This window comes from Barbus barbus (genome assembly GCF_936440315.1).
Source record: "Barbus barbus genome assembly, chromosome: 20".
Taxonomy (NCBI): Eukaryota; Metazoa; Chordata; class Actinopteri; order Cypriniformes; family Cyprinidae; genus Barbus; species Barbus barbus.
Genome location: NC_136748.1, coordinates 30175 through 49652, shown reverse-complemented (window position 1 = coordinate 49652; position 19478 = coordinate 30175). Strand labels below are relative to the sequence as shown.

The window sequence follows — 19478 nt, the reverse complement described above, 5'->3', positions numbered from 1 at the left end:
GCTTTCAATTGCACACCGGTAGAAGTTCCGCTGGATGATTGGAGACAGGTGGTTCTTCTTCAGTGTCCTAAGGAAGAAGAGGCGTTGGTGAGCCTTCTTGACTAGGCTGGATGTGTTGGTGATCCAGGTCAGGTCCTCCGAGATGTGGGTTCCCAGGAACTTGAAGCTGGAGACACGTTCAACAACCATCCCGATGATGTGGATGGGGTCATGCGTTCCACTTTTCTTCTTCCTGAAGTCCACAATAAGTTCCTTTGTCTTGCCGGTGTTGAGGAGCAGGTTATTGTCAGCGCACCATGCAGCCAGGTGCTGTACCTCCTCCCTGTAGGCAGTCTCATCGTTGTCTCTGATGAGGCCAATCACTGTGGTGTCGTCAGCAAACTTGATGATGGAGTTGGATCCATGCACAGGCCTGCAGTCATGGGTGTAGAGGGAGTAGAGGAATGGGCTCAGCACACAGCCCTGTGGTACGCCGGTGTTGAGTGTGATGGTGGTGGAGCAGGTGTGGCCTGACCTAACATGCTGAGGTCTGTTGGTCAGAAAGTCCATAATCCAGCTACAGAGGGAGGTGTTAACACCCAAGTCTCCAAGTTTAGTGATCAGCTTGGAGGGAATGATGGTGTTGAATGCTGAGCTGAAATCAACAAACAACATCCGTGCATAAGTGTTGTTATTATCCAGGTGTGTGAGTACCGAGTGCAGTACTGTGCATACTGCATCCTCAGTGCTCCTATTGCTACGGTAGGCAAATTGGTGTGGGTCCAGTGTGGGTGGGAGGCAGTTCTTGAGGTGTGCCAGGACCAGTCGCTCAAAGCACTTCATTACAATGGGTGTGAGTGCTACGGGGCGGTAGTCATTCAGGCACGTCGGGGAGGAGTGTTTCGGCACTGGCACAATGGATGTGGCCTTAAAGCATGTTGGCACAGTTGCTTGGGTGAGGGACAGGTTGAAAATGTCTGTGAAGACCTCTGCGAGCTGCTCTGCACATATCCTGAGCACACATCCAGGAATGCCGTCAGGGCCAGCGGCCTTGCATGCATTGATCCGGCTCAATGCTGTGCAGACATCTGTGGAGGTGAGTTTGAGGGTCTGATGGTCTCCTGAGAGTGTGATCTTGGTGGCTGTCTCCTTGTTGTTATTCTCAAAGCGAGCATAAAAGTCATTTAGCTCATCAAGGAAGGAGACGTCTGTGACCGTTGGAGTGGAGTTGCATGGCTTGTAGTCACTGATGACCTGGATGCCCTGCCACATGCGCCGGGGGTCAGAGTTGGAAAAATGCTCCTCTACCTTTAGCTTGTAGCAGTGCTTGGCCTTCTTGATGCCCCTCTTCAGGTTAGCCCTGGATATGCTGTAGGCCTGAGCGTCATCTGATCTGAAAGCAGTGTTGCGGGCTTTCAGCAGGAGCCGCACTTCCTTGTTCATCCATGGCTTCTGATTAGGGTACGTTGTGATCTGTTTCTCTGTTGTAACACTGTCAATGGAGGTATTGATGTAATCCAGTACAGAGGTGGTATAGATGTCAATGTCCGTGTGAGAGCACACGGTTGATGAGGGGTGAATACTTGGGGGTGAGAAACAAAGAAAGGTGATCAGACTGTCCGAGGTGGGGGAGGGGAGTCGCGATGTAAGCTCCTGCGATGTTTGTGTAAACATGATCCAAAGTTTTTTCTCCTCTAGTGTGGCAGGAGACATGCTGATGGAATTTGGGGAGCACTGTCTTTAAGTTGGAGTGATTAAAATCACCCGCAACAATAAATGCAGCTTCCGGGTGTACAGTCTGTTGTTTACTAATGGCCGCATGCAGTTCGTTCATAGCAAGCTTGGCATTAGCATCCGGGGGAATATAGGCTGCAGTTATGATGGTGGAAGTGAACTCCCGCGGCAGATAGAAAGGTCTACACTTAACCATGAGAAACTCTAGGTTAGGTGAGCAGTGTTTTCCAACAGTGTCAGAGTTCGTACACCAAGCTTTGTTCACATAAATGCACAATCCTCCACCTCTGGTCTTGCCGGAGTCATCTGCCGTTCTATCTGCTCGGAGCGTGTAGCGTCCGGTTAGATCAATAGCATTATTTGGCATGTCGCTATGTAGCCATGTTTCAGTGAAAACCATGACATTGCAGTCCAAAAGTTTCTTACTATGGGTGATGCGAAGTCGTATTTCATCCATTTTGTTCACCAATGACCGCACATTAGCGAGGAAAATGCTGGGTAAAGAGAGCCGGTGCGGTGTTAGCTTTAGCTTAGCTCTTAGTCCTCCGCGCTTCCCCCGCCTTTGTTTACGATCTCGGCGCCGCCTGTGAGCACTTCCGCCCGGCCGAGCAGAGTGTGTAGCCTCGGGTGTTCTGGAGATCTCCGGGATGAGTCGATGATTGGTTATAAAACTGTTGGAAAAGTGCAGACCGATATCCAAAAGCTCCTGTCGGGTGTATGATGTTAAGGCAAAGCTGTTCAGTGAGAACAGACCCGAGATGAGCAGGAAAAATACTGCAAAATTGCAAAAACTGGAGAGACGCTGAGCCTCGCGATGTGTTCGCGCCGCCATCTTGGTCTTAAAATATGGCTTAATTTGGAGACAAATGCATCGCTTGCTAGTTTGAGCTCTTTGCTGTTCAATACGAGAGCTTCTGTTTACATATTTGTTGTCAAACAAACTATAATGTGATGCTTCATTAAGTCGTGAAGCCCTGTAATCCTCTCCCTTATCCTCACTTGTAAGTTATTGCTCATTTGAGGGTTAATTCCTCACTGAGATATGTAATCGTGTTCTGTGTCCTAGACCGATGACTCAGTCAGGGCGTCCCATCACAGGGTTTGTGAGGCCCAGTACACTGTCTGGAAGACCAGAAACTATGGAGCAGGCCATCAGAACCCCCCGAACGGCCAGCACGGCCCGTCCAGTCACCAGTGCTTCCGGCAGATTTGTCAGGTTGGGAACGGTAAGGTGCTGTGATGTTCTTCAGAACTGATTTTATGGATGGCATTGATTTCCTCACTACATACAGTATGTACAATGATTTGTAATGAAAGCAAAGAACCTTAAACTGAAGCATCAGTTGTTGGACTTTCATATACAGAAATTTCCTGATTCTGTTGTTCTGCAGTTTTTCAGTTTGACATCTGTTAGAATTTAGTGTTGTAACTGTCTTTTTTTTTTTTTTTACCATATCAGGCCTCCATGCTAACAAATCCAGATGGACCATTCATTAATCTTTCTAGGTTAAACTTGGCAAAGTATGCCAAGAGACCGAACTTGTCCAAGGTATTTTTAACCTAATTGGAAAACTGCATGGAAAAATTCTTGATGTTTCTTGAAAAACTTACATTGTGAAACAAGTAGTTCCTTTTAGTTATGATCTAATGTAATATCTGTGTATTAAGCATCATAATATATCATTATACACTAGTCAACATTTGAAGTGGATCAAAACCTTTCATCAAAGTTGTCCTAAAACCAAAATGCGGTCTTGTCTTAGGACAACTTTGATCAACTTTCGATCCACTTCAAATGTTGACTACTACTGTATTTATTAAACTAATGCAACTAAATGCGATTTTCTAAACTGTTTCCACTCTTGTCTTTCCCTCTCATACACAAGACCTTGTTTGAATACATCTTCCATCTTGAAAATGATGTAAAAACTGTAAGTAAGTCTCTCATCATTCTGTTGTAATAGCTGTTTGCTGTGTATCAGACATTACATTTTCCATTTTGTCTTTTTGCAGGCATTAGATCTGGCTGCTCTTGCCACTGAACATGCTCAGTTCAAAGACTGGTGGTGGAAAGTACAACTGGGAAAATGCTATTACAGGTGAGGATCAGTCAGTAAAGTAGTAAAATAAGCACACACCTTTTGAGGTTCAAGTCAAAGGAGCAGACTACATGAAGAAAATGTATAACTGTGCACTCCCATAAGTATAAGTTTGTTTATTACTAACGTTTCGGCCAAACTAGTTGACATTGTCGACAAAGTCTACTGGTTTGGCTGAAACGTTGGTCAATTGACCCATATAAAACTGATCATCATGAAAAACTCAAAACTAACTCCCCAGTTTAAAAGATTAGTTATTCTTTTCTGCCCTATTGAAACACCTGGATTTGAAATTGGGAATCATGACTTCACAATTTCCCCTCGACATGCCCTTAACCCTTAAAGACCTAGAACAATTTTCTTTGTTTTTTCAGACTATTCTAGCAGTCAGCATCAAGTGCCATGTATCATTATAAACAGGAGAACTTGATGTTACAGTCTAGCTAATTTAAAGTCCTAGTTTTCCTTTTTTTATTTTCTCTAAGAATTAATTAAATTCTAGAAGATTAAGAAAAATGCAAGCAACAATTGGGTGTTTTTTTTGTACTCAAACTGAAACTACTGAAGTTTGGATTTTTTTCTTTAGAAAGTTGTAATTGGGTGTTTTACACTTCTAAATAAAATTGTCTATATATAACATTCCCCAAGTAAGTTATAGCCATTTATTACAATATTGTTATTGGTTTTCAATGAAAAACAGGTCTATTTAGTTTACTAACAATATAGATGAGAGCAACTGTTCAGCTTCCACACTCCACACACTTGCACAGCGCACATTTCTCTAGGTTAACATTAGATTGAGAGCGCATGTAAAGTTGCCGCTACTAACATATTTCAGACGATAAGCCATATTTGAGGTCAGTGAATGATAGGTGAGCGTTTGGATGTCCTGCCCGATGTATTACCACATAGACCAGCCACTAACAATCTGTCCATCACGGACTGCGTGACTTCGCCAATGTAATTTTTTTTTTTCTGAGACTAATAAAATTTTGGTTGACCAAGCCTCTTCTGGTTAACTAACGGTTAGTCAACTTAGGGGCAGCCCTAAAGATTAGAAGTGCAACTCGGGTAACATTATAAAATAATAATAATAAAAAAAAAGCATTTCATGAGCCCTTTAAAGCCATATTTCATCCATAAATGGGTGTAAATGTGTTCACCCTCAGGCCGTCCAAGATTAGGATGAGTGTGTTTCTTCATTAGGTTTGTTGTCAGAAATGTGTCTCTGCATCAGTGTCTCAGCAATGGATGCTCTGCAGTGAATGGGTGCCGTCAGAATGAGAGTCCAAACAGCTGATAAAAACATCACAATCCACACTAGGGCTGTCAAATTGGCTGAAAAACTAAATTCAGATTTTGTACTAAAATATTATCAAATTCGAATTATATTCTAATTTAAAAGGCATTATTTCTGTTAGGGGGAAGAAAAGGTTTTGGCTTCTCTCCTGGGGCCACAATAGGGCGCATCGAGCTAAATTTTACCGTACTAATGCACGTTTCTTCAAAGCAATAACAAAACACGACTATCTTTGAAAAAAATTCATAATGTACAAAATAATGTTTATAAACCATATATAAATAATTATGTTGCTTAAACAATAAGAAACAACAAGCATCATGTAAGTATGTATAGTTTAATACCGAAAACCAATCACAAAAAGTAGCCTACTTTAGGGTTTTCATTTAAAAACATGAGATGCAGCGAGATGCAGGAATACCACCATAAAGTTGAATTTACATTCATTTTACATGGCTTTTTAAACATGCCGCTCTCTTGTGCGAGATGCGAGTGCAACAGGGATAGATGTCCCTATAGAAAATGCGATAAATATGAGTTCTGTGTGAACGGCTTGGTTTCAGTTTTGACTTAAACAACATCTTCTCCACATTGTTCTCATTTCCGCAATATTTTGAATGAGCAGCGCTGGATCCAGTGGATTCAACTAGATTGACAAAAAAGCATTAAAATGCAACGACACTTACATCGTTATCGCATCTTGTGTGCCACATATAAGGCTGCCTGACACGGATTTAAAATTCAAATGCAGCATTTTTGCTTTCGAATGTGGATTTTTATTTTAAATTCAACAAATATTCGAAGTTCTATTTTTTTTTTTTTTTTTTTTTTTTTTTTTTTTTTGACGGCCCTAATCCACACCACTCCAGTCTATCACTTAACGTCTTGAGATGTTTGGAATCTCATTCTGACGGCACCCATTTACTGCAGAGCATCCATTGGTGAGCAAGAGATGCAATGATACATTTCTCCAAATCTGATGCAGAAACAAACTCATCCTAATCCTGGATGGCCAAAGGGTGAGCACATTTTCAGCAAATGTTCATTTTTGGTGTATTATTCCTTTAAGAGAGTGTTTTAATGTCAATTTCCAATCAACCGATTGTGTTTGTAGATTGGGTTTGCACCGTGAAGCTGAGAAGCAGTTCAGATCAGCGCTCGCACACCAAGAATTTGTTGATACTTACCTCTACCTCGCAAAGGTACCATAGACGGGTCAACCTTTGTTGCGTACAGCTTCCTGTAATTACTTCCCAGTAAGAGCTGTTTGTGCTGCGCAGGTGTACCAGCGGCTTGATCAGCCCATCACCGCTCTGAATGTGTTCAAGCAAGGCTTGGATCACTTCCCCGCCGAGGTCACGCTGCTCACGGGAATTGCACGCATCCATGAGGTATTTGAGTGTTTGTCTTTTTTGTTTGGTAGTCGTCTTTTTTTTTAATGTCCACATCATTTAATATACTTTGGATTAATTTGTCATATTTATGTAATAGAATAATCTACCTGTCTCCATCAGGAAATGAATAACATGATCTCAGCCACAGAATACTATAAAGAAGTATTAAAGCAGGACAACACACATGTGGAGGCCATTGCCTGTATTGGCAGCAATCATTTTTACACAGACCAGCCAGAGATTGCCCTGCGCTTTTACAGGTGACACTTTTTTTTTTCATTCACATTATTAAAAAAATGGGTAACCTTAAGAAGCTTCCGTCAAAAGCTAAAACAGCTAAATTCCTAATTGTAGTATTTCTACTACTTCTGTAGTATTTTTTAAAATGTTTACTTTGTACGTAGCACAAAGGTTGTGTAAGTGCATTAATTCAGCAACCACAATCGCTAACAGTACAGTTTGTTACTGGGGTTTGTTTGCAGATTTAGTAGCAGCAAACAGCATAGGTGACTGTATAACACTTTCATTTGAGCAGAATATCTCGCTAAACTCCAGCATACATGTTTGTCAGTGTAGGGAAGATTAAGTAAAACACTGGGCAGAAAATATATCTTTTTAAGAGAAAAGCTCTGATTGGGGGATTTAAACTCTTGACATGCCCCTTTAAATAAAAAAATAAAAAAGTTTCAAAGGGTGAGACCATAAGGATAGAAACTAATCATTTTTACAAATTCTGGACCATTTTTATAATTACAGCTAACCATTCAATTGTCTAGAATTGAAAATATATGGATGTATATTTGTCATTTTAGTAGAACTGTTAAGATCTGATCAACTGTTGTTGATCATTCGGTGTATCTGTAAAAAACCTAAAAATAATACTGATAAGATGATAATACTACTATTAAACATAACATGAAAGGTCTGATGAGCTGCTGGTAATGAACATTATATGAATATAATGAATATTAATTACATTGTCAGTGTTTGCTCGAGCTGATTTGCTGATATCTAAACAGTGACTTTAATAGGTGAGCGTCATCCATTGAGATTGCTGCTTACGCATTAGTTCCGCCCACTACAGAAGAAACTGGTAGTGGCTTCTGCATCTTTTAAAAAGGCTGAAAAAAGCTCCATTATTTTGACATGAAAATACAACAAAAAACATTTACATGTATTGCACCAGTTCTGCATGGTATGTAAGACTCTCTCGTTCTCTCTCTTTCTGTATGTAAGAGAAATGGGGGCGAGTCGGGGTCAAATACACTGCACTAGAGCCCTGCGTGGGACTGTTTTCTTCATCCCGCTCCGGCCCGCGCCCGCCGAATTTCTGACCATTACCGCCCGCTCCCGCAACGTGTGTGTTACACTCCCGCCCGCACCCGCAAAACTCTGAGAATTTATTCCCGCACGATAATAGAGATGCATTGATTTTGTGTCTTCTCCCGTCCCGCAGGAAAAAAAAAAACTTATTGTATTGCTATTATTAAAGAGATTCATGTTTGTTTCTTTCCCTGACCTGCATGTATTCAGACGCACTGGTAGGAAAGATGAATATAGCCTGGGCTATCGGGGACATCTAAAACCGGCCACGCCCCCCCCCCGTGGCGCTGGCCCTGTATTTTTTCCCACTCAAGATGAGTGTGAAAAATAGATTTTATTTATGAAATATAATGGTTAATTTAAAAAAACAGTTGCCAAATGAATAGGCTTTCTAGCATTAATATGATGCTACTATAGCAAATATTTAGGACAGTCTGTTTCACAAAGTCTCATTTTAATTGTTACACAAACTTCTCACGCAAGCGGTTCAACTAAATGCAGGCATTATGCAGCACTACTGACTAAGCTAAAGGTATGATGAAATATTTTTTTAATGTTTAATAGAGGGCTAGATTATCGTAGTTAGTTGATTATTTTGCTGTATTGTTTGATACTGTTCAATTTGTTAAACTTAAAATGATGCATTTGTTAAATGGGCCGAAATGAATGCATGTTATGTCAGGGAATCGGTCGCAATAAGGTTGTGTTTCAGTGTAAAACAGACACAATTGAGTATTTCTGGTGGTTGTGGTGACTGTATTTGTGGTAAAACTGCTGCCCTAATACATGTTATTTCCTGGATGTCATATTTTCGAATTTGATGCGATTTTGTTTTATTATACTCTGCTATCTGTATTTGCTAAGTAGGCTACCTTTTAGTAGGGTCATTCTCTCAGAACGCATTTTTCATTCCACTTCGGTACTTTTCCATTGTGTTTCAAAGTAAATGCGCTATGCAGTGGCGGTGTAGCGTGGGGCTTGACGGGCTATAGCCCCATCAGAAACTTGCCTAGCCTCGATACAGCCCCCCAAGAATTTCCAAATGATTTTCCTGTTTTTTAACTCTCGGTGTCACTCTCATTAACACTGAAAAATAAACATTAAAAACCTAAAAAAGTGCCTAATATGTGGCCTATAAAGATATTATGGGGCAGGGTTCAAGCAACGCGCAAACTTTGTGCAATTCACTAGAGAAAGTGAAAGTAAAAAATAAAAAAAAACTACTGACGGCTAAAGCTGCATTAACGGCGCATATTCTCTCTGAGAAAACGAGAGACGAATCTAGTCTAACATATGCTGATATAACTGTCTTAAATTATTCCCTTAATATTTCTTTTTTTGGCTCGTAGTGAAAAACATGAGAAGAAACGTATTTTGTGTTAAACAGGTTGTTTTTGAAAACCAGTGCCTGAAGTAAAGCTGAATTGTCATTGATGACTGCAGTGTTAATCATTTTAATTATAGGCCTATATTCATTGTATAAATTAACAAACCTGTTTAAAAAAAATTATATTTTCAATGAGGAGTAAGCTAATACCCTATTTTATCCTCAGAAATTATTGTGGGGCAATAATTTCATGTAATTTAATAATAAAAGTAATCTAATAATAATAATAATAATATGCCTAATAGTAAGAAGAATGTAACAAGCCTACATTAATTGGAAATGATAAATCCTCTTAATATTGCCCATTTTTGACGCTACCTCTGGCTATCATCGACACATGATACCATGCAAATCAGCACAGAGCGGTTGTGTGCCTGTGTGGAAATAGTTTTATGAATTGTAAAAAAAAAAAAAAAAGTTTTTATTGAATTGAAAAAAGAAGAAAATTTCAAAATTCCATTCGTTCATAAATTATATTACTTTGTAAGTGTCATATTTGGCAGTTGGCATTATATTACTAATGACAGTGACACATGAGAAGTTTAATATCACATGCAGGAAAAAAAAGGAAAATATGCCTTTTTCGAAGCTGCTGTATATATATATATATATATATATATATAAGATTTTCTAAATTTAATTAGTTTATTTAGCACCCCCTCTGAACTGTTAAGCCCCCCTTAGCACCCCCAACAAAAAAATCCTGGAGCCGCCACTGGTGCTGTGGATGTCTTTGAATTTGAATGCTGCGCTCTCGTCTTTTATAGCAGTTTCTCAGCGCATAATACATCATTATAAAACACTGTACTGGAAAAAAATAAATAAATGAAATAAAAAATTAAATAAAATACCTCCCACTGACCTGTCTCGTGACCAAAACACTATCTGTGAACCCAGTATTCTAATAGTTGTAGTAGTAGTGCGGGCAGGGTTGTTTACAGTCTGACAAATACGTGAATGGGCCACATATGTTTTTATTTATTTAGTTTTTATTATTATTTTACTTTGCGCTACGTCATCGCCCCCTTTCGTTACCTCAACCGCCCCCCTCATCAGTGCTGCGCTGGCGCCGGCTCTGTTAGGCTACCGCGGGTTTCTTTAGACTTCAAGTACTTTGATTTTGTTGACAATGACATCATGTCGCTAGGCTACCTCCCGATCCCGCAGTGTTTTTTTTTTTAGCCGCCCATTCCCGCCCGCAGCAAAGTTCAAACCGCCCGCTCCCGCGAGATTTGCGTTGGGTCCCGCGGGACCCAGCGGGTCCCAATCCCAATGCAGCCCTCTACACTGCACATCCATTGAGATGATCTGGAAATGTGCACTTTAACCCTCTGGGCCCTGAGGGTGTTTTGGGGGCCTGGAGAACTTTCGACATGCCCTGACATTTGTGCTTTTTTCAGTTGCTTATAAAAATATAAATGGCTAAAGTCTAATAACACTGTAAACAGCACAAACTGGGCTACAATGTTATGTTAGCAGCATTTGTGTACATGATTGTGTTTTTGAGAAAACAACGTTTATGCGTGGTTAGTGAAAAACTAAAATTTTGAAGTCACTGAAATAAGACCATAAAACACATACAGAACAATTGTTTACAAGACTTTTGAGAACCAGATCTTGTAGGCTAGAATATTTACTTCACAATTATGTGAAAATTATTCAGCTTACTCATTCACAGAAAACAATATATTGATTTAAATGTTTAAAGACATGTTTTGTGATTGAAAGCCAATATGCGAGGGAGTGGTAATGGGCTTGAATATTAAGTGGTTCTCACCTGAGAGACAAAGGGCCCTCCCCTAAAGCTGCTAATGGGCCATCAGTGTGACTGTGACTGAGGCAGGTAAGAGAGTGTGAGGAGACTGAAAAAATGGGTTTTTTAAATGATTTTTATTTTATTTACAACACAGTATAATCAAAACATACATAATGAGGGTCAAAGACACATTATTGTGCACACTGATCTAACCACAGAGATGTGAACAGACTTTGAGTCGTTCCTGCAACAGATTCTGTTCAACAAGTGAAACAGATAAATCATACCTGATATTTACGTGTTATTTAAGTGTTTCTGCTACTTTCCATGGATTCAAGTAGAAACTGTTGAACTTCTGATGTTGGTGAAGCGCTCTCAGAGGAAAACAGTTGGAAGAGACTGTAAGTCAGCAGGATTCATCATCTGTGGTGCAGCTGTCTGATTCAATAAAATACAAACAACCAAAAAAAGAGAAAAAACATTTGTGAGCATGTTTATATCAGGAGCATCTATATATATATATATATATATATATTTATATAGGTTTTGTAGTCATAGACTCATTCATGCTTTGTATTATCGTAAAAAAAAGAGACATTTTATTTTTGAGAAACTAATTATTGTTTAGCATGCAATTATACTCTATTTTTGAACAGAGTAGGCTATTAATCATAAACATGTTCTAAACATACTTAGACTCGTAGCATTCATCATGTTACAGTGTACTCTCATATTACTTTTATTGTTTTATATGGAGCAAGAAAACATACTAGCGCCGTAAGAAATTTAAATACAATGAATTGCCCATCATATTCACAATGTTTTACTGGATTTCAAACATTTTAGTCAGGAATTATAGTTTGGGGAAAACCCAACTATGATTTTGTAGTTATATAGCCATCCTGAACATCATGCATGATTTTATAGTATAGAGGATATGATTCTGCAGTCATAGACTCACTCATGCTTTATACTATAAAAGGATGAACTTTGCACTATAAAAAATATATTTTATATCTGAGAACTAATTGTTATCGTTTAGCACGCTATTAAAATATATTTGTGAACAGATATTATTAATAATAAACATGGTCTAAACATTCTGAGATGCGTAGCATTTATCGTGTTGTAATTTAGGAACAACCCATCTAGTAATGTGTTCAAGTTTATGTCACAATAACACGTTAACTAATGCAAAACATAAACATTACTTACTTATTCATCAAACTCTTGAGGAAATCCAGCCTTTACTCAGCGTGTCTTCTTCCAGAAAGTAACAGTAGCAGCGATGAACTCTTCACTGACGCTTTGTTTATGCTCCGCGCGCGCGGGTCACGTGGTTATTTACATGTGAACGCGAGGGGGCGGGATCTCATTAAAAATAATGAGTTAGACGGGACAGACTGAACATTGTGTTGGTTTCATACGGATTACTTCATCACAGAATATTTGTTTTCGATATGACTTACTTCATTTGAAAGTGGACACTTCAAGCTTTCTATAGAGATACCTCTCATGTCTCTGTGTTGAGTATTCGCTGAGTTTCACTTCATTTTAGTGACGCATTTCTGAAAACAGATCGCGGAGACGGAGAAGACAGAGAGCGCACCCTGTTTGTTTTCTTTATTCTTCAAAAGCACAACGTTTAGTTGTTATTATGAGTGTATACAAATAAAAGAAGACCCCTTACAGATTCGAATGGTGTATTGCTCTTATCTGAACGATCAAAAATGGCAGAGTAACTCAAGCTCATTTCTGCCTTATCAGGAAAATCTGCCCCAAAACGCGTATTCGCGTTTGTCGGGCTCAGAGGGTTAAAGACAGAGAGCGAAACTCAGTGTTCAAGACGAGTGAAAAATATCTGTACTAAACTTACTTAAGAAAAAGTGAAGAGGACTTTGAAGATCTTGATGAAGAAGTTTATTGCAGCATAGCAGTGACAAAGTACATGTAGTACCTTGGATTCAACAGAGTCGGAATGAGCCCAGAACATCATAAGTTTGTAAACCTTTTATACATTCCCAGTTTACTACCCTACATGTAAATGAAGTTGCTCCTTTTGTAACAGCTGTAGTCTGTATGTTAATTAAGTTCTGACACCCCGAGGTGTCTATAGTCTAGAATCTATAGTCGAGGCAGACTATAGATTCTTACAAGAAGGAAATCTAATTTTATTGCCCAATGGCTAATGATAGACATTATTTAATCGCCTAGCACAAACATTATTCACATAAGTGAGTGATTTACTCACACTGTGGAGGGTTGATTAAAAAAAGTTAAACTGCATCTCATCCATTTAAAATATAATTATTTATGCAGCCCTACATCCACATCTTAATTTCAGCTAGGCGTGGAAAAATATACAAGATCAACTTGTACCAGAGTGATGGGAAGAGAAGAGTATGGAGAAGGAAAGGAACTGCTCGTGATCCTAAGCATACCACCTCATCAGTGAAGCATGGTGGTGGTAGTGTCATGGCGTGGGCATGTATGGCTGCCAGTGGAACTGGTTCTCTTGTATTTATTGATGATGTGACTGCTGACAGAAGCAGCAGGATGAATTCTGAAGTGTTTCGGGCAATATTATCAGCTCATATTCAGCCAAATGCTTCAGAACTCACTGGACGGCGCTTCACAGTGCAGATGGACAATGACCCAAAGCATACTGCAAAAGCAACCAAAGAGTTTTTGAAGGGAAAAAAGTGGACTGTTATGCAATGGCCAAGTCAATCACCTGACCTGAATCCGATTGAGCATGCTTTTCACTTGCTGAAGACAAAACTGAAGGGAAAATGCCCCAAGAACAAGCAGGAACTGAAGACGGTTGCAGTAGAGGCCTGGCAGAGCATCACCAGGGATGAAACCCAGCGTCTGGTGATGTCTATGCGTTCCAGACTTCAGGCTGTAATTGACTGCAAAGGATTTGCAACCAAGTATTAAAAAGTGAAAATTTGATTTATGATTATTATTCTGTCCCATTACTTTTGGTCCCTTAACAAGTGGGAGGCACATATGCAAACTGTTGTAATTCCTACACCGTTCACCTTAAAATTCAAATTAAACCTGACAGTCTGCAGTTAAAGCACATCTTGTTCGTTTCATTTGAAATCCATTGTGGTGGTGTATAGAGCCAAAAATGTTAGAATTGTGTCGATGTCCCAATATTTATGAACCTGACTGTATGTGGTCAAATGAACAAGTATCATTTGATTTTATTGGAAGGTAAAGTTGGAAATCGTAGCATGACAAAGATATGTATTGTCATATTTAAGAAATATATAACTTAGAGGAAGCACAATAAAGGGAAATTAGAGAGGGCCTAGAATGGATCCCTGAGGAACGCCACCAGAAATAGGTGGAAGTAATGAGGAAAAAGACTAAATGTTTATGAAAAAGCACCTACCCTTTCAATAGGAAGTAAAACGCTGTAATGCAAGACCCTGTGTGCTTGAAGTACACACAAACAGAATATCATGACAATATTAAAATACCCATGAAAGTCATTTGTGACCTTAAAGCTGAAAGCACAAAACCTGATTTAAATTTATCTGAAAATATAAACTTCTTTTAACATCTTTGAGATATCTGGAGATGGATCAGTAATTATTATATTCAGTGGGGTCAAGATGAGAATCTTTCAATAAAGGCTGTACAATGGCATCTTTAAAACTAACTGAAAATACAGACATTTCACTGCTCCCAGGAAGTCCAGGAGTCTCAGTGGCAAATTACATGCGATGTCTGCATATTATATACAGGGCCGGTTTTACTAACAGCTTGCGCCAGTGCAAACCGTCTTTTGGCGTTAAAATTGTACTGACAGGTTTTACTAAAGACGCACAGTGAAGAGTTAGCTCTGAAAAGGCGTGCGCACAGTTATTTTTGCACCTGACCTTGTTGAATTTGGATTTGTAGGAGTTCTCCTTTCAGACGCAAAAGTAATGGGAGGAGAGTATTCAAATGAATCACGCAATGCGGTTTACTAACATTTGCGCTTGTTCTGCCCTCATAAAAGAGTTCCCCTTCTTTAACTAGGCAGATGGATAACTCCTTCCACAGAGATGTTGAATTGTAGCATGGATTTATTTCCGACCACCACTTCCAATACAAGTGGAACAGAGTAAAACTGAAATGCAGAGGAAAAGAAAACTTTTAAAAAATGTGCAATGAAGAAATTCAACAGTTCGATTAAAGGATAACCGCTCATGCTCTTCACAATAAAAATGAGGATGTATGTAACAATGTACTTAAAATAATCTCTCTAAACATAAAATTTATTGTGAGCAACGTCACCAACACCAAACATAAGATGGACATAACGTACTTGTAACATTCTAACACTTACAGACAAAGCTTCTGTATACGATTGCAAAGATGATGAATAGATGGACGATAGCTGCATTAACCATGTGGATATCAGAATCAACTGAGTACAGCAAGATGGCTGCTACTAAGGTCAAACGTCACTCACTATGACAGAGTCAAAAATAAGGGAATCAAAAGGGAAGTGGCCCAAAAGGGAAACTACACCGGTAACGGCACACTTGTCAAATTATTGGTATTTCACCATTATTTAAAGGTGCCATAGAATGGAAAACTGGATTTACCTTGGTATAGTTGAATAATAAGTGTTCTGTACATGGAAATGACATACCGTGAGCCTAAATCTTGTGCGTGCAAAAGGCCGCTGAAAAAGAGGCGAATCCCAACATAACACAGACTGTGACATTACAGTCGGGATCATTAATGTTTACGCCCCAACATTTGCATAACGTATACCAGCCCAAGTTCTAGGCCAGCAGGACCTGCACAGCCGAATCATCGATGCAGTGTTGCCAGTAGGGCTGTGACGGTCGCCGTGACAACTGCGTCACCGCGGTGGTCGGTTGTCACCGTGGTTGCCTATTGCCACCGGCGGTAGTGCACGTGATGTCACGCACTCTATAACAAGCATAATACAAAGTTTTGTATACAAGTGTAATAACAGTAACAGTTGCAAATTGGTTTATTTAGACTACAAATTTATGCTAATTCAGAAATTACCTCGAATGCCATACACCGCGTTTCCTTTAGATTGGCAGGTTTGAGTGCAGGAAAATACAGTTTATTCTGCATTCAGCAAATTTATTTTGTGATGAGCGATGGACCTTGTTGGGAAGCCAAATACTACATCGCCGATCTGGAATCATTTCCATTCGTGTCACCCATCTGTGTTTGTACAAGTATCTTCAAGTTCCTGTGATCGCAAATGCCCGGCTGGTCAGGTTTGTATTGGTGAGGCTTTCCCCAAACTGGCCAAATACGAACGAGACAGCGGTAAATGGAAGATGCCAACAAGCAATGTGGCACGAATCCTATTCCATAGAGTGTGTGCAGATGATTAGTTAACGCACCTGCTAGCTTGGTGGCGGAACAGTGAATCGTGTCTAAACCTGACGCTGCGTCGCAACACAACAGGTTGAGTCTGTCTACACAGGACAGTTGAACTTTGTGTCAGTACGTCATAAACGGGACGAGGCAGTTTACTGTGAGGGATTTGTTGTGTCGTATCGCGCTGCATCTAGTGTAGACCGCATCACTGATTATAATGGGTTCTCGCCACGCCGCTCGCGTGAGGTAGACAGGGTGTATTTAACTTTCTTATTTAAGGCTACTTTCCTATTTAACTGTATTATTTCTTTGATATTTATATTAGTGTTTTGCAGGCTGCGTGTTCACTGACGGAAGTGCTAAAATAAACATGCACATTTGTTAAAACATGCACATTTGTTAATCTCTTGCCTTAAATTCATTGGGAATTCCTCGTGGTTGTCCAATTGAGTCTAAATATACATTGGGGTCTGGCTCGTAACCTCTTCTAATTCTGTTGTCTTCTTTGTTTATGCTTTGTTCTGTTCCCCATTGGGCCATGTTAATTTCTTGAAGTAATCGTACTCTTACGCATATACCTTTCCATCCAATTGGTAAAGAAGGCAATAATAGCTCACCTCCACAGATCCAAAAGAAATCTGCTATTATTAATGATTGGTCTTCATAAATTTCTATAGAAGGTAAAAATTAGTTTGATTTTTACATTTTTCTGGTGCTATTTTACTTCTGTGTGCTAAAAGTTCTGGAGCTCTAGAAGGAATTCCTGATTTCCAAGAATTTTTCTTATCTATATACCAACTAACAGCACATTTTCCTTTGAACTTGCCCATATCTTGTGTTCCTTTTGGTTTATGGAAACACTCATATTCTTGTTTGCAATCTATGCTATGAAAAAGTAGAAAAAGATCTGCACACTGTTAATCCCTTTATTTTAAATGTTTAAAAAGCGATGTTTCGGTCAGAAGACCTTCATCAAGCAAACACATACAATCTATGCTATACCATTTAGGAATCTCTACTTTCCGTTTTTCAACTTTTATATTTTGGCTGACATCTGAATACTGACACCAAGATCCCCAGAGTGGTCTAAAAAAATAATCTGTTAATTTAGGATTTCCCAACAACCCTAGACATTCAGCTAAACAATATGGTCTGGTAAAATCGGTTAAATGACAAAAGTTTCTCTCAAATTCGGAACATTTTTGATAATCATATGGAGTTGGTATGGCTATCACTTTGTTTAATGGAGATTTGGAGAACAGCAAGCAATTTTCTTTCCCTGTTTCTCTAGCAGTAAAGGTTGTCCATCTGTACCACTCATTATTTTGTTCAACGTTTCTACGAAATTTGATTATAAAGTAAAGTCGTGACGTATTGTCAAGTATGGTGACCCATACTCGAAATTGGTGCTCTGCGTTTAACCCATCCAAGTGCACACACACAGCAGTGAGTAGTGAACAAATGCACACACACACACACCGTGAACACACACCCGGAGCAGTGGGCAGCCATGCTGCGGCGCCCGGGGAGCAGTTGGGGGTTCGGTGTCTTGCTCAAGGGCACCTCAGTCGTGGTATTGAGGGTGGAGAGAGCGCTGGACATTCACTCCCCCCACCTACAATCCCTGCCGGCCGGGGACTCGAACCCGCAACCTTTCGATTACGAGTCCGACTCTCTAACCATTAGGCCACGACTTCCCCTATCATTGGTTCTGTTGAGTTGATATCATTATCACTGTTGTTCAAAGGTTGAAAAGTTAATTGAAGGGAAGTCAGGTTGCTTTCTGTTGGTTGAGTTTTGACTTGCATTATTAGGTGCATTAGCCATATGATGGTCTTCAAATATGTTGTCAGACTTATTCTCTCTCCTCTCCTGTTCACCTGACAGTGTATGTGCGCTCCTTATGAATCTTTTTTTTTTTGAGTTTTCTTCAGTTTGCACTTCATCTTGTGCCACTGGTTTCTCCTTGTCCCTTTCTTTTGAATTGTCTGCTTGTCTGTTTCTTTCTCTTTCCGTCCTTCTCTTGGGAACTCTAGTACAGTGGTTTAGATGATACCAGGTTGTGCTTCCCTCCACTTGGACTGCCGTTGGAGTAGCTCTCTCCACTTTGTAGGTTCCCTCTCTCCTGGGCTCATTCCATTTTCTCCGGAATACCCTCAAATATACTTGGTCACCTGGAACAACTGGCGATGACGTCTCTGTTTCCTCTCTGGGCTCTTTTCTTTTTTCCTCTAAATAGCTTTATGTATGGCAGTTAATTTCTTCATATACGAGCAAAGTTCCATTTGTAATTGCTCTAGAGGCGGTCCTTTGTAGGGACCTCTACAATATGGCACAGGCATGGGTCGACCCGTAAGCATTTCATGCGGTGTTAAGTGCGTGTTTCTGTTAGTTTGCATGCGATAGCTCATTAATGCAAGAGGTAACGTGTTAATCCAGTTAAGTTTAGTACTTTCACATATTTTGTTAGTTTTGTCCTTGATAGTTCCATTAACCCGTTCGACGCACCCTTGTGCTTGTGGATGGTAAATACACCCTAGTCTCTGCTTTATTCTAAAAAAAATAAAAGAACCTAAGATGGCGGCGCGCGCAGTCGCAGCAGCTTCTCTCTCTCCCGACAAACCGGTGTTTTCGTGTTTTTTGTCTTGTAAGTCGCAATGTTTTTGCACATCTTCGTCTCGTCTACCTGTCTTTAAGCACGCATACAGTCGTGAGTTTCTGCTCGATGTTGGCAGAACCACATTTTTAGAGTTAAACTCCGCGCACGCTGAAGAGCTGCGGGACCTCGGTCTGCTCCGAAGGCCTTCTCCATCACCGACCCCCACTACTGCATCTCGCCCACAGCGGAGGCGCTACAAGCGGCGTGAGAGGAAGCAGAAGAGGGGTAAGCGCGGAGGTATCCGAGCTAGGCTAGCGGCCAACCCACACAAGCCAGCTATCCCCACCATCGTACTGGCGAACGTACGCTCTTTGGACAATAAACTGGACTACATCCGACTACTCCGCTCTACTCAGAGGACTGTAAGAGACTGTTGTGTTTTTGTGTTTACGGAAACATGGCTTAACAACAGCGTACCGGACTGCGCCATACAGCTCGACCAGCTAACATGCTATCGAGCTGACAGAGCTCTCGTCG

General features: G+C 40.1%; 1 protein-coding gene across 6 annotated transcripts in view; it reads left to right on the top strand.

Moving 5' to 3' along the window:
* The window catches only part of LOC306886132 (tetratricopeptide repeat protein 8-like), a gene marked incomplete at both ends in the record, with an annotated part of 46334 nt that overhangs the window by 12816 nt on the left and 14040 nt on the right, over positions 1–19478 (top strand). For 4 of the 6 annotated variants that reach the window (XM_079443025.1, XM_079443022.1, XM_079443024.1 and 1 more), the window contains 7 exons: positions 2780–2939; positions 3173–3262; positions 3600–3644; positions 3727–3812; positions 6227–6314; positions 6393–6503; positions 6627–6766. In XM_079443025.1, coding sequence (XP_079299151.1) covers positions 2780–2939; positions 3173–3262; positions 3600–3644; positions 3727–3812; positions 6227–6314; positions 6393–6503; positions 6627–6766 — 720 coding nt within the window. The remainder of the gene's footprint in view (positions 1–2779; positions 2940–3172; positions 3263–3599; positions 3645–3726; positions 3813–6226; positions 6315–6392; positions 6504–6626; positions 6767–19478) is intronic. The other 2 variants (XM_079443027.1, XM_079443026.1) reach the window with 1 other exon arrangement.